We start from the raw sequence: 13,447 nt of genomic DNA, 5'->3' as shown, positions 1-13,447 counted from the left end.
GTAATGTAGGCAGTTCTTAATAAATGCATTGATAAAATTCATGTCTGATGGAGAACTACACCATTTTTGCCCGTGTGTCAGCACAATATATTTGCCTATGCATATATATTCACTCGTGTACATTCACATACACTTAATGTACGTATGCATCATATACGTGTAACAGAGCATACAAATCTACATATGGCATTTAAGTAATGATCTGACAAACATTAGACACATCACATTAAGTGCTTAGCTGAGAATAACCTCTGGTTTGGCCTCACAAATCTTTTTCTTTTCTGAACTACCTGCTTCATATCTGAACCATGTGGAAGCATCTTACCTTGCTTCCATTTTCTCTTGCCTCCCGTTCCATCTTGAGATCAGAAATTAGGAGAGTCTTGTATTTGTTCTTTCCATTACTGCTGTGATCATCTAGTCTGTATTCTGAAGTCAGCTGAGCAGAGAGGGGACTGTCACTCAGGTTCAGAGGCTGCTCATCCTGCTCCAGATTTGTTTTGCCATTACTGTTGGTTTCTGCCATCTCCCTGCAGTGTGTTCCCCCTGAAGCATTGGAACTGTGTCCCACGGTCTCATTGCCATTAAAACTCTCTGCGGCTGAATCATCTATTAAAAAAGATACATTTTCAGTCACATGCCATATAATCATTTCTGTCCAGTTCAAAAACAATTTATATATTCACAATGTTTTTTTTCAAAACAGAATGAAAGCTGTTTTTTATTACTAGCACCAGTAAATTTCTGTAAAAAGAGCAAACACACTCCTCCATGTTTTGAAGTAAAAACGTTAAGTAAAATCCATAAAACATTATTAAGTGAAGGGGCATTGTCTGAGCTGACACTTTAGTACCACTGTGTACATAAAGGATAATCACAAAGGATTTTTAGGGACAAAGTGATAAAGTCTGCCTTGATCAATCTGTCTGTCCATATGGCTATGGATCTATTTAGATTCTTATACCATACTCATTAGTGCACTATCACATATTTCTGAAATCAACAGAGGTGCACGTGGTACTGAGAGAAAATCTGAATCTCAAGTTTTAAGTGTGCAGAACAGCATGTGTCATATCCATAAATATCTTTTTGCAGAGATACAGTGTAAATACATCTGATGTGTTCACTGCTGGCAGCAGAGATTACACTAGAAGAGCTGATTCCAGACTTTATTTTGTTCAGGTGCCCATTCATTTCTTTCATTCATTTTGTATTATAATATACCTAAAAATATCGATAAATAGTGGAGGAAATTATACACCTGAAAGCTCCATCCAAAAACTCTGAATGTGTCATTGCTACCCTTAAGATTTTACAGCTGGATTGTATGATTTTAATATGTGTCTTCATGTACTTATGGATTTGTGTATCCTGTCCTTGTCAGTACTGGAATTTGCCAGCTGTCCTACCATTCAGTCCTTCTTTATTACTAAACAATCGTTTGGCCAAGAGGCTATCCAGTAAAACATTTTATTTTTCAAAGGATTAAACAGCAGTAGAATTTGGCACTCACTTTGCCCTCTTCTTGTTCTCTAAAGCACCTCTGTGTTGGCAATTTACAGGGTTTTGCTAGCGGTGGAAACACCTGCCCAGGGCTCTACAAGCATTCATTTGTTGCAGACTATGAAGCTGGAAACAAAACTGAGGGGTCAGCAGTCAGGAATGCATTCAGATTGAAACTGGAGATACGGAATGAGATGGACCTTAATATATCAGCACCTTAATATACCACCTTTTTGGGCCCATCTAAACAACAATGGAAAAGAAGCAAACACGTTTATACACATGAGGAATTTAAAAAAAAAAAAAACATCAGGACACATACTTTAACAGATCTCAGAAATACTCATACTTGGGCCCATCTAAACAACTTCCATGGAAAAGAAGCAAACACATTTATACACATGAGGAATTTAAAAAAAACCATCAGGACACATACTTTAACAGATCTCAGAAATACTCATACTTTAACTACATGATTAATCAAATTATTGACTCACCATCATTATTACAGTAAAAAACAACTATTCACTGCTCTCAGATAAGATTTTTAAAAGAGAAGAAAATAGTGGATAAATGGGTAGTGATGTAATTCAATTGAATACTTAGAAAGCCAGAGACAAGCTATCATACATCATTCTCTCACTTGCTGCACTCAAAAAACATTTTTATGCCATAAATATATACAGGACTGGGCATGCAGTACGAACATATTTTTTAAAAATTGCTTTGTATTGTAAACCTGTAAAAAAATCGAATTTTCTAACAATTACAAATTAAGAGTCATAATTTTAAAAATTGTATTTGAGGACCATTTTTTGTTTTTCTAAAACAGCTGTATAACTAATGGCTACAATAAAAAACAACCAACTATGCTTTGGTATGTATCACTTTTACATTATCTCTTGGGAATACCAATGTATATACAATAAAAAACCATAACATCCCTAGAATAAGACTTTTAAAGGTGTACACCAAACAAACTTGTAACGGAGCAATGCTACTTGGGGATTTCAGCAATCTAAGTGAATAAAAAGAGCAGGATTTATCCCTAATAAAACTTATATCATGCTCTGGGACTTTTGTCTTCAAGGCCATAACACATAAAAAAGGCTAAAATTCTAACATACTCACAGAAATAAATAAGCAGTTTTACTATTCCAAAATAGATAATGTAATTCTAATATAGGGTCTTTATGTTTTTTTAAGAAAATAGACACATTTCCAACTTATTTTAAAAGCTCTGAGTAACAAAGAAACCTAGGTACTTTTTAACAGAGAAACACTTTGATTACTGTTGTGTTTAGGACTGTTAACAGATAATTGGCTTCTTGATTAACAGTTTAAAAAGTGACAGTTTGTTTCAAATTAATTAAATCAGTTACTGAATGGGTCACTGAGAGAGGGATGCTCTTCCCTTTGAAGGGCTCAGAAAACTCCCTGCTGTCGGCAGCAAAGGCAGAAACAAGTGAGTAACCAGAGGATACAAAGCACCACTTAAAAGGTGGGGGCACTGCCTAGCCAGCAGCACACAAGTCTGATCCCTCGGGAACTTCTGTGGGCTGGCACTCGTGTCCCGGCTCATGCAGTGCAGAGGAACCACCACCAGGACACAGAATGGGAGTGATGAGAGCTGTGCTAAGAGCTAGATCCAGGAACAGCCAATTCTCAAGCACAGCTGTTAGTTTTGCCTAGCAATAATGCCTTAATTTCTTTTTTTGTTGCCCTGTACGACATATGGTTGACAACTAAACTTTACAAATGTGTGAGAATGTTACAATGCAGAAGAAAAAATAATCTTATGTTTGTTCTAAAACATGACCACTCAAAATAACTCCTATGTTGAGTAAATGTGATCAATACTCTGAAACAGTAGAAAGTTTTATAAGATTTTTGCTTTTCTTTGCAAAAGCTTAGTTACTTGACGGCAAATCTCAGTTTCTACTATAACGTCAAATATCAGTTCTTACAGTAATTTAACCTTGCTTTTTAGAGATGGGAATTTGTTTGTCAAGATAATGGCCAGGAGAATGGCCACAATGGGTATGGTATAAACTGCACTTTTGTCAAGTAAACAGAAACATGTATTTCCATAAAGGAGATGAAGAAAAAATAGAAAGTGGTTTAGCAATAGTTTCTTACAGATGTTACCAAGGTAACCAGATTACAAGGTTTAGTACATTCCTCCTCCCTGGGCAGCTGTCTATTTTTCCTAAGAATAAGGCTACTTTAAAGCAAGAGTTTCTCAGAAGGTATCATAAACACAAAACACACCAGGAATGACTGAGTCTGGGGAAAAAGGCAAGAGGGTCTTGCCCAGGAGAGGAGAGTGATGTTCATCCTTGGATACAGGCAACCACAGCCCAAACACCTTCTGACCACTCCTGGGCCTGCAGGGACTGCAAGCACTCATGGTCATCACATGGATGTCAAGGGGCAAGAACAGATCCATGGAGACCTGTCCCTCAGACCACGTTCCTTCCCCAGTGGTGACTGCCTCTGCCAAGGGCAGGAGGTGAGATCTCATCTCCTGACAGCCCCTGGTGCAGATGCTGAGTGGGGCTGCACCTGAAGCAGAGACAGCATCGGGACCAGCAGTTTGCTCGCAGTTTTCTCACCTTCATCTGTCACAACACCTCAGCAACAATGAACTGCTAATACCAAAAACCTCTTCTTTTACCAAGTATTTTTTCCCCTCCATTCAGTAGAGGCAGAGCATGGTGGCTTGGCAAGAGCTCAGGGAAGAAAGGGCTTTGTCCTGCTATGGCCACTGGTCCCTACTCCTTGTTGGGAGCTCCGTAGAGATGAAGTCCACCCCAGAGGCAAGGTCCACCCCAGCCTGGCACACGTGGGGCAGCAGCCATGAACCCACCGCAGAGCTGCCCACCCATACACAGGAGGCTCAGCAAACCACAGCATTCCTCTCTGGGCTCACTCCAGCCTCCCTTCCCACAGCTGGCTCATGAGTGCAGCATTAAACTCCACTGAGGCAAGAGCACCACATTTTCAAAACCTGTGTCTTGTCTGAACCATCTCTGCAGGAATTTTATGGAAGGATCTCAAGAGAAGCCTGCCACAGGCACTGGGAGATGAGAATGGGGAGGGAGGCGGGGGCGTGCAAAGGGGCCCCATGCCTTGCACTGGGTATTGGGGCAGTCATAAAAAAAGCTGTGGGATGAGCTCACGTCTTCATCACCAGCCAGGAGCTGCTTTTATCCAGAAGTGTCAGCAATGACAGAAAATCAGCCATCAAATGCTGCTTGCTCAGGGCAGGACATGTCTTTGGGAACTGTGCAGCTGTCAAGCCCTTATTCCAGAACGCTGGAAGACTGGAAGTAAATCTACAACTGGTTTTGGTACTTAAGCCTGAAAAGGGAGTCTATCTGCAAAATATGTATTCACATCTGAAAACACCTATGCAGAGATCCTCTTCCAGGGATTAAAGAGCACCACCCCTCTAACAAGCAAAACACTCTAAGAGCAGAGGGAAAGTATCTTTGGATCAGGCAGCAGCCACATTCTTGCTGAAGCATAGGACACTCTCTATGCTTAGGCACAGACTTCTCACTCATGGACCAATATTTCTTAAACCTCTTGGTGCCAAAACCTCCTTCTTCCACCTTGCAAACTGCTCCACACTGATCCTGTGGTCGTCTGAGCAACACCCTTTGGACACCTTTAGTCCAAATATTCTCCACGTCAGACATAATTGATAGAACAAGGGGTAGTGGCTTTAAACAGAAGAAAAGTAGGTATAAGTTAGATATTAGGAAGAAATGCTTTACTGAGGTACTAGAAAAATTTGCCACAAGAAGTTGTAGATGCCCTGGGAGTGATTAAGGGCACACTGGATGGTGCCCTGGGCAACCTGGTCCAGTGGAATCCTGTTCTACAGTTCTATGATTCTAATTCTCAAAACAAAATCTACAGCAATTTTTTTTACTTCAGTTAATGTCTTATCACATTACATTACAGCTTCCAGTTCCTCCTTCCAGATCCCACTGAGACCAGCAAGATACAAAGTGACACCAGCTTTATTTTTGAACACATGAGAATTCCAGATTCCTGCTGTGAACTTTCCAAGCTCATTTCAGTCATCACTGTGCTAGCTTTTCTCTCTGCTTTTGAAGGAAATTTGGAAATGGGGGAAGAAAAGACAATGCCAAAGAAAGCCCAAGCAAACAGATGCTTTGAGTTTTGATGCTTGGAACTATTGCATCGTTCACTTCAATTCTCTGCCACAGACATTCACATTATCATGGCCTAAATCTCTGCCCCAACCCAATTTCCCTGTACATCTTAGATTCTGCAAGGTGATATCAGTGGCAGCTGGTATTTTAAGGACACTCATTTAGAGCAGGAAACTAGGTCTTAATTTATAGGAATGTTCTCCTACTTTCTCCTACAATGTCTAGATTTATGAATGGGCAAACAACATATATAGCTAGAATTAGAGATTCTTTGGTTACAAGTTAACATACAGTCTTCAGCTCTTTGGGGGTAAAACGACTACCAGATATGCCAAATGCTCAACACTGTTCTCAGTAAGAGTGCTTTCTTAAGGAAAGCAAGTTGAAACGTGCACCAAATCTTTCTGGAATAACAAGTTCATCAAACACTTGTTTTATGAGAGCACATATTTAAGATCTGAATTATGATATAAGTGTTGTTGAAGTACTGTGAATCGCTAACCAAGGTACAAATATATACTCCCACTTGTCTCTTTGAGAGAAAAATCTCCAGATGTTCTAAAGGATCTGTTAACTATCAGTTTCATACTCTAAATCACCCAGAATTCCTCATATTCCTCATATTGCAGGTAAGACAGGAATGAGTTAGCAAGCCATTCTACTTAAAGACAGATCTCTGAATATATCCTGACCCTCTCTAAAATTATCTCTCAGGTGAGAATGCAATTAAGATTTGGAGCATGCTTTAGCTGTTTATACAGCTGAGATTTCAGCTACCTGAAACGTATTTTACTAGTCAGTAATGCACAGGGCTGGGCTTCAGCTCTAACAGCAGTACTGTGACACAGTCCTGCAATCATACAGCCACACGGAATTTCAGCTCCACTTAAAAGGCAGATATCCTGCTTAGGAACCAGTCAAAAACAAGGGAAAGGCAATTAGCCTTACAACACCTTTGGCTATATTGAGACAGTCTGACTACATGAGGGGACCCTACAAACCAAAACCACTCCTGATAATAATGAGTCTGATTCATCACATCAAAATAACAAGGCACTTGTTGGGACCACTTCGCTCATTCTCCTCTAGGGAATAGAGATGGGGGAGGGCCCACATGCAGACAGACACTGATGCCTGCAATCTCTGAGGTAGCAGGCACTCAGGTTAAATGAACATTTTGAGTGGGCTGCTTGTCGACAGAGCATCTCTGAGAGCAGCAAGATGGGTAACTGTTCCTTCTAAAAGGAGGAGATTGGAAGTGAATGAGCTGAGTGGGATGAGTGAGACTGAAACTTCTTGCTGTGCAAATGCAGGCTGTCATAACACCCACTCTTAAAGATTGTCTACCAAAATCCTGGATGAAGAAGGTTGCTTTAATCTTGTTGGGCTGGATACCATCAGCCCAGACCTTGAAAACACCACCTTACACCCTTAGCAATCCAATCCATTTGAACATGGTCACACGCAGGAGGCAGTACTGCAGACCAGAGAGTGGCAGGTTCAAGACCAATTTTGAATTACCATTCTGTTCTCCTTAACCTTTGGCTTCAATAGTGCATGTGCTTTATTTTCCTATGTTAAAATACAACTTTAATGAAAATAATATGGTGCATAAGCAAACATTATAAACTAAGTTAAATTCCTTCCACAATTCCACAACACCAAGGCAACCTTCTTAATGGGGATTAACCAAAAAAACACTCTTTTGGTTGCAACAGACACCAGGCAGTTTTGGAAGAGGAACACCATGAATCAGACAAAAGGTGGTGTACAGTGCTGACTCACAGAAACTTCAGTAGTATAAAATATTATAGAGACTTTTCTAAATGAACTGATAAAAAGGCAAGGACACATTTCACTCCCACCACTTTTCACAAGGACTGTTTAATACTAATTTGTCACAGTTATGTATTTGGTCATGCTTCATTTACATCACAAGTCATGTTTGAAGCATAAGTTCAGTACATAACTTAAAAGCCAGTCCAAATCAACTCTATCTATTCATCACCTCCATTCCCTTTCACAGTTTTATATAGAACAGAGGTTGAATTAATGGAGGTACAAAGATGATCTCAGACCTTCCCATTTCATAAAACATAAGAATGGCCATAGTTTGTGAGATAAAAAATCCATTTAGTCCAATATCCTATCTCCTAATCAGTGGTTATTAGGAGATGTTTAGAAAAGAGCATATACAATTCTTCCTCCTGTAGATTGCTGAGCCCTTAATAATTTCAAACGCAATTTTCCTGAGCAAGGATGTGGCTTCTAGTTATGTGCTGATGCTCAACATGTATTTTCCTTCCAAGTATCCAGTCTTTCTTTGAACCTGTATTAATCTCAAGCACCCTTCTCTGCTCCTCAAAATAAATTACTGCCACTCTTTCTGTTTCCACTGTCCTGTATCAAGAAAACACAGTACAGGAATTAAGAGGTGGGCAAGAGCCTTTCCAGAGGACAGAACACGGTGGTGTGCACAGATCTCAGTCCTTTTATTCCCAGTGAGAATGCATTTGTTACATTACAAGAACATGCATTAATTGCCTCTTCAGTTAATCTCAATAACAACAATTATTTTTCTCCTTTTGACATATATGCTTTTCTGATGGCATTGCCTTCTGTGAATTCAGCTACAGAACTCACTGCATTGAAATCTGAAATGTCCATCAGTTTCAGTGATACTTATCAACAATTTACTTACTATTGTTTCGGGGGTGGAGGAATAGGACAGGAGCTACTTCATATGATCACACACTGCATGAGTTTATGAAAAGGAAAAGGAACAGAGAAAACTGATCCTTAGCTTTGTCAACAAGAGTACAGTAAATCTGACATACACTTGCACATACACAGTGGAATCAGCATTAGCCAGGCCGTAAATCTTATTTCGTTATTAAACAAACATTTCAGTAATTCACAATTTTCCAGGGGTAAACATCTCTTCTTGTTGGAGGCACAAAACAGGAAGCTATTTTATTCAATTATAATGTTAAATTACAGAGCAGTGAACAACTGCCACTCTATGACATCAACAACCATCAGGAAAATAATACTGACTTGTCAGTCACACCATTATAGAAGGGCTCATTTATAAAGCTTCATGAGTGACTTGTACATTTACTTTTTTGCCTGCAGAGCGACTGTCCCTGCATATGCACAGCAAGGAGATGAAGGAGCATGTCTATTAGGAGGGTACTGCACACATAAATAACCAATTTGAAAGCTCACTGGGTGCACAGTGGCCTCATTACCACTATGTATCTAATTCATCCTTGCTCTTTGGCATTTACACTTCACAACACAGAGCCCTTATTGCCTCTGGGGAGAAAAATCCCTGGTTTTCCCCTTATTCTGGAGAAACCTCCAGGGCACTTTTTGTGGCAAAGACTCTATCAAGCAGTTCTCAAGGCAGAAAAACTGCAATTCTTCTAAAAGTTCTTATGACTCATACAGGATCATATTTGACAGGCAAAATGTCATCCGGCACCAAGAACGTGGCTTAGAGCTCCATCCCTGGGCAAGAACTGCAGGAACAATTCTCAGTCCGACAGCACACGAGTGGTGCCAGAGGTATTGCCTTATGCTCATCCCAAAGAGGACTCCGGACTGCAGAGCAGTTTATTGATAAGAAGATAGGAACTGGGGAAAGCTGGGAGACAGGCAGGCAAATAGGGGTCAGTCAGGCAAATAGGGCTCTTACATTTCAGGGTCACTAAACTTCCAACCCTGCACAGTACACATCAGCAACAAAGATGTTTGAGACTGCAACATATTGTGAAAGGGAGAAATGTGAAGCCTTCTCTGTAAAAAAGAGGTAACCTAAGAGATCTTGCACTCTCCTCTTCCTTGTCCAGCAGGAAGAGGCTTATGCTTTAGCATAAGCAGCAGCTGCCACTGTTCCTGGCAGCATGAAGATCTGGTGCTCTGCCAGTAGCAGACAAAGAGTAACATGTAGGTGCACGTTTGGTGCCAAAACTGAAACCCAAATGGAGCTGAAAGGAATTATGTTAAACTTACCTACAATTTGGACCTAGTGTGGGTGTGTAGTGTTGAATTTTACTTAATTAGGATCTGCCAGAAGACAAAAGCAAAGAGGAGAGATCAAGTTGGAGTCAGTAGAAGAAGTTCTGTGCAGACTGGATGTCCCCAAATCTGGATTTTTTTAATCAAGCCCTTTAAAATATACCCCACCATGTTTAGTGTGTTGAGTGGGTTCAAACAGTGATGTCAGTCTGAATTTCTTTCTGGAAAAGTGAAGCCCTGAGCACAAGCAAAATAATTGTTTGACAGCTCTGCATCCCCTCAGCAAATTGCTGCCTACTCTTTCATAAGAGCATAGACTATGGAAAGGCTCATTATACCCCCTTCATCAGTAAAACTGGGAGAGAAAGTAGGGAGAAGCCATAAGAATAAACAGAAATGGCTGCTTTGAGCTTCCTATGTCCTTAACAACATATAACCCATATTCTGACCTGGGTCCCCAAAGTTTACAGTACAAATTGCTGGATTTGCCTTTTTTCTATATTCCAGAGAGCTTAATAGAAGTTTCCTCTTGAAACATGGGAAAGCATATGTCTGTTAGTATTGTGCTTGTCACTAGATGACCACAACAGAGTAGAAATAGGGAACAAGAAATCTTACCTACCCAACCAAAAGAAAAAACCAAGACAGAATTGGTAAAACCTACCAATACATTCCCAGATGTACAAAAAGCAAGAGCTCTGCTGAAGTTCAATGGATTCTATTATTGTATTTCAAGTTTTATTTTAGAACTATTTTGAAGACTTGCAAACATTCTTTATTTTTTATTTGTAATTTCTACACATTGTCAGCAGTTGCCAATTGCCATTTAGGCACATAAAACAAAGAGTAACTGAGATCAAAGTGCCGTGTCAGTCCAATATTTTGAGTATCTCTATAATAATAAAAATAGTTCAATTGAGTTGACAGCATAACTATCAGTAACAATATTTCTCTAATAGTTCAGACTCATTAGACTCTTCATAATCATCTATGTCACTCTATAGTTCAGAATTTTAAAATTACAATCTAATTTTCTTTTTTGGTTGTTTTTTTACACAGAAAAGTATAATCTAAAGACTTGTATTACTTAAATTAAAAAAATTTTATTGTTACTTACAGCTGCACACTAAAAGCTAGGGCATGAAAACTCCTCAAAAGAAGTGAAAATATTTCCTAAGATTTTTTTTCTAGTTTTTATTTTATAATGTTGTTAAAATGAAGCATTTTTTTGCAAAATATTTGTTTTTCACTCTGGAACAATTCTGTCAAATCCTTTGCACTCAGTTGTCTCCACTCATATTAACAGAGAGGTTTTTGGGAAAATTTCCTGCCTCAGCAGAGAGTAAAACAAGTGCCTCTGATATTCACATGCAGAAATTCAGTTTAAAAATAGGTAATAAACATACAATTGGGAAGAAGTAGAAGAAAATTATGTGGAATAGGAAGTAGGAACTTACACTCTGTTCTTCTGTGGAGTTCCAGTGTTATCAAAGGTGGATTAAAACTTCCTCAATGCATTAGGAAAGTGGATTTTAGCAAATCTGAGAAGTCAGAACAGTAAGTATGCAAGTGTAAGACTCCATAAGGGCTGCTCTTTCCTTATTTAGTGGCTGTGATGCAATTAATGTTTTTGCTGAGACAGAGTCTCTGTGAGTCAAGTATACAACTCTATTACAGATAAACCATAAGTTTAGAAATTCAATGAATTTTACAGCTTGGAAAGCTGCTATTACAAACTTCAACAAATAAGCATGTCTGAGGGATATACATGTCCCATTTCAATTCTGTTTGCTTTTGATTCTGCCACTTTAAAATGTTTATAAGTGTCCATGCAGCATGTATATTACTGTTTCCTCCTTCTTTGAACGTGCCATGGGTAACAGTAAGTGGTCTCCTCATTGCTTAAATGAAAACACTATTCTGGTCACCCAGGACAGCACTTGATAACAAACTTGGCCTTTCTTCATCTGGCAAGCAACAATTTTTGAATGTTTATACCCATTATGCCTCTCCTGTTGCATTTTTTACTGTATCAATCGTAAGTTAAAAAAATGCAACATCTCCAATGTTTAAGTGCCAGCCCAAACACCACCAAAACAATGCAAAGGTGGTGAGAGTCAGCAGTGCTAAAAAAGTCAGCAGTGCTACCTGAACACAAAAATACTGACACTGAAGTAAAGGACACAGCCTATTTTGAGCCTCTCTAGCATGCTGACTACAATTATAAGGCAGAAAAATAAGCAGTGCTGATGACTGACCTCACTTTGATCTGAAAAATCCGCCTCAAGTAGTGAATGCCAAAACTGCCAAGTGAGATGTATAGGCATTATCATACTTAAGACATTAGAATCTGCTTGGAAGTTTACAACAGTTAATGTTCCTTCCTACTACAAAACTACATGGCCCAAGTCAGAAGAATCCTGAAATATGTTGTATAACTTGGGTTGAAAAAAAGCAGATTTGCAAACTCTACTCACAAATGTCCATGATGTGAGGAATTTGATACCAATTGGATGGTATCACACAGAAAACAGCAGAGCTCCTATGAGCTTCCTACCTTAGGAAGACACTACAGGAAGGTGTCTTCTACCTTCACTAAAGTCATCACTTTTAAATCCCAATTGTCTCATAATCCTACAGATGTTGATTTCCAATATGACTGATAAAATTAAAACCTGCCTTTTTGTTTGCAGAAACTATTTTCAGGGAAAAAAAAGAAAAAAGAATCAACCATGTTTTTTTAATCCAAGTAATTTTTTTTCACAATTCCCAAAATCTAGATGAGAATTTGGTTGTACGTTGGCCAAAAAGGGACTAGAATAAGAGGTATATGAACACAAAATTTAAAAAAAGAAAAAAAAAAAAGGGTTTTCTAGATGGTCAGTTATCACAATACTCCTGTCAGGCGAGGTAACTATGATTCAGAGCTCAGAAACTTCACAAAGGATCTGACAGACAGCTCTGGCATATCTACTGCTAATCCTCACCAGAGCTATGGACTTGAAATGTTCACTGCCAAGCCACATGACTAAGCAATGCATCTCTTCTTTCAAACTTTCTGTCCCAGTACTATGCAGTGGATTCTTATGGGGTGGGGAAAAGAGCAAGTATAAGAGTGTGTAATGAACAGCACTGGAAATGAAAGATTAAAAATTGAAAAACTCAAGCACTTGAAAACTTTTGCATGAAGGCTGTCATTTTACACTTCCCTTCTGGGAAGATAATGCCAACAAAAACACTACAGGTTCTTGGACTTAATACTATTTAGCAACTTTCAAAAATTTTCTTCTCATTAAAAGCAGTCAGTTTGCCCTTAATGAAACATCACCGAAAGCTAGACTCAAAACCAGATTACTCAAAAAGGCCAGAAAATAGGGCAAACAGAATTCCACCCTTCAGAGAGAAACCATCAGCTGTTTTGCTATTCTTTGCAGACTGGTGAGATTTCTTAGGAAGTAAAATAATCATTCCATTATTCTAATTCACTTAAGGGCTTCTGTTAGCCCAGGAAAATTCAGTAACAGCAGTCCACACAGCATAATTGTTGCATATGCTTTTCCTGTGCTTTACACTACTGAAAAAGCACCATTGCCAATGGAATTTAAGAATGTTTTAATATCAGCAAATCACTCCTATTCTCACTAAAATTTCAACAACTATTTATGTACAAATTGTTGTTAAATATCAGAATGCAAAAAAGGGAAATAATAATATCCTACCAAAGAATCCAACTG

The 13,447-nt window shown here is 38.9% G+C and overlaps 1 protein-coding gene across 4 annotated transcripts in view; it reads right to left on the bottom strand.

Moving 5' to 3' along the window:
- Positions 1–13,447, bottom strand: part of NOL4 (nucleolar protein 4) — a 189,912-nt gene that overhangs the window by 79,769 nt on the left and 96,696 nt on the right. For all 4 annotated transcript variants that reach the window (XM_039703095.1, XM_039703097.1, XM_039703096.1 and 1 more), the window contains one exon: positions 326–609. In XM_039703095.1, coding sequence (XP_039559029.1) covers positions 326–609 — 284 coding nt within the window. The remainder of the gene's footprint in view (positions 1–325; positions 610–13,447) is intronic.

The sequence above is a fragment of the Passer montanus genome, unplaced genomic scaffold (assembly GCF_014805655.1).
Source record: "Passer montanus isolate IOZ18808 unplaced genomic scaffold, ASM1480565v1 scaffold16, whole genome shotgun sequence".
Lineage (NCBI taxonomy): Eukaryota > Metazoa > Chordata > Aves > Passeriformes > Passeridae > Passer > Passer montanus.
The sequence above is the reverse complement of the archived record's forward strand: the minus strand, read 5'-3'. Positions and strand labels throughout refer to the sequence as shown.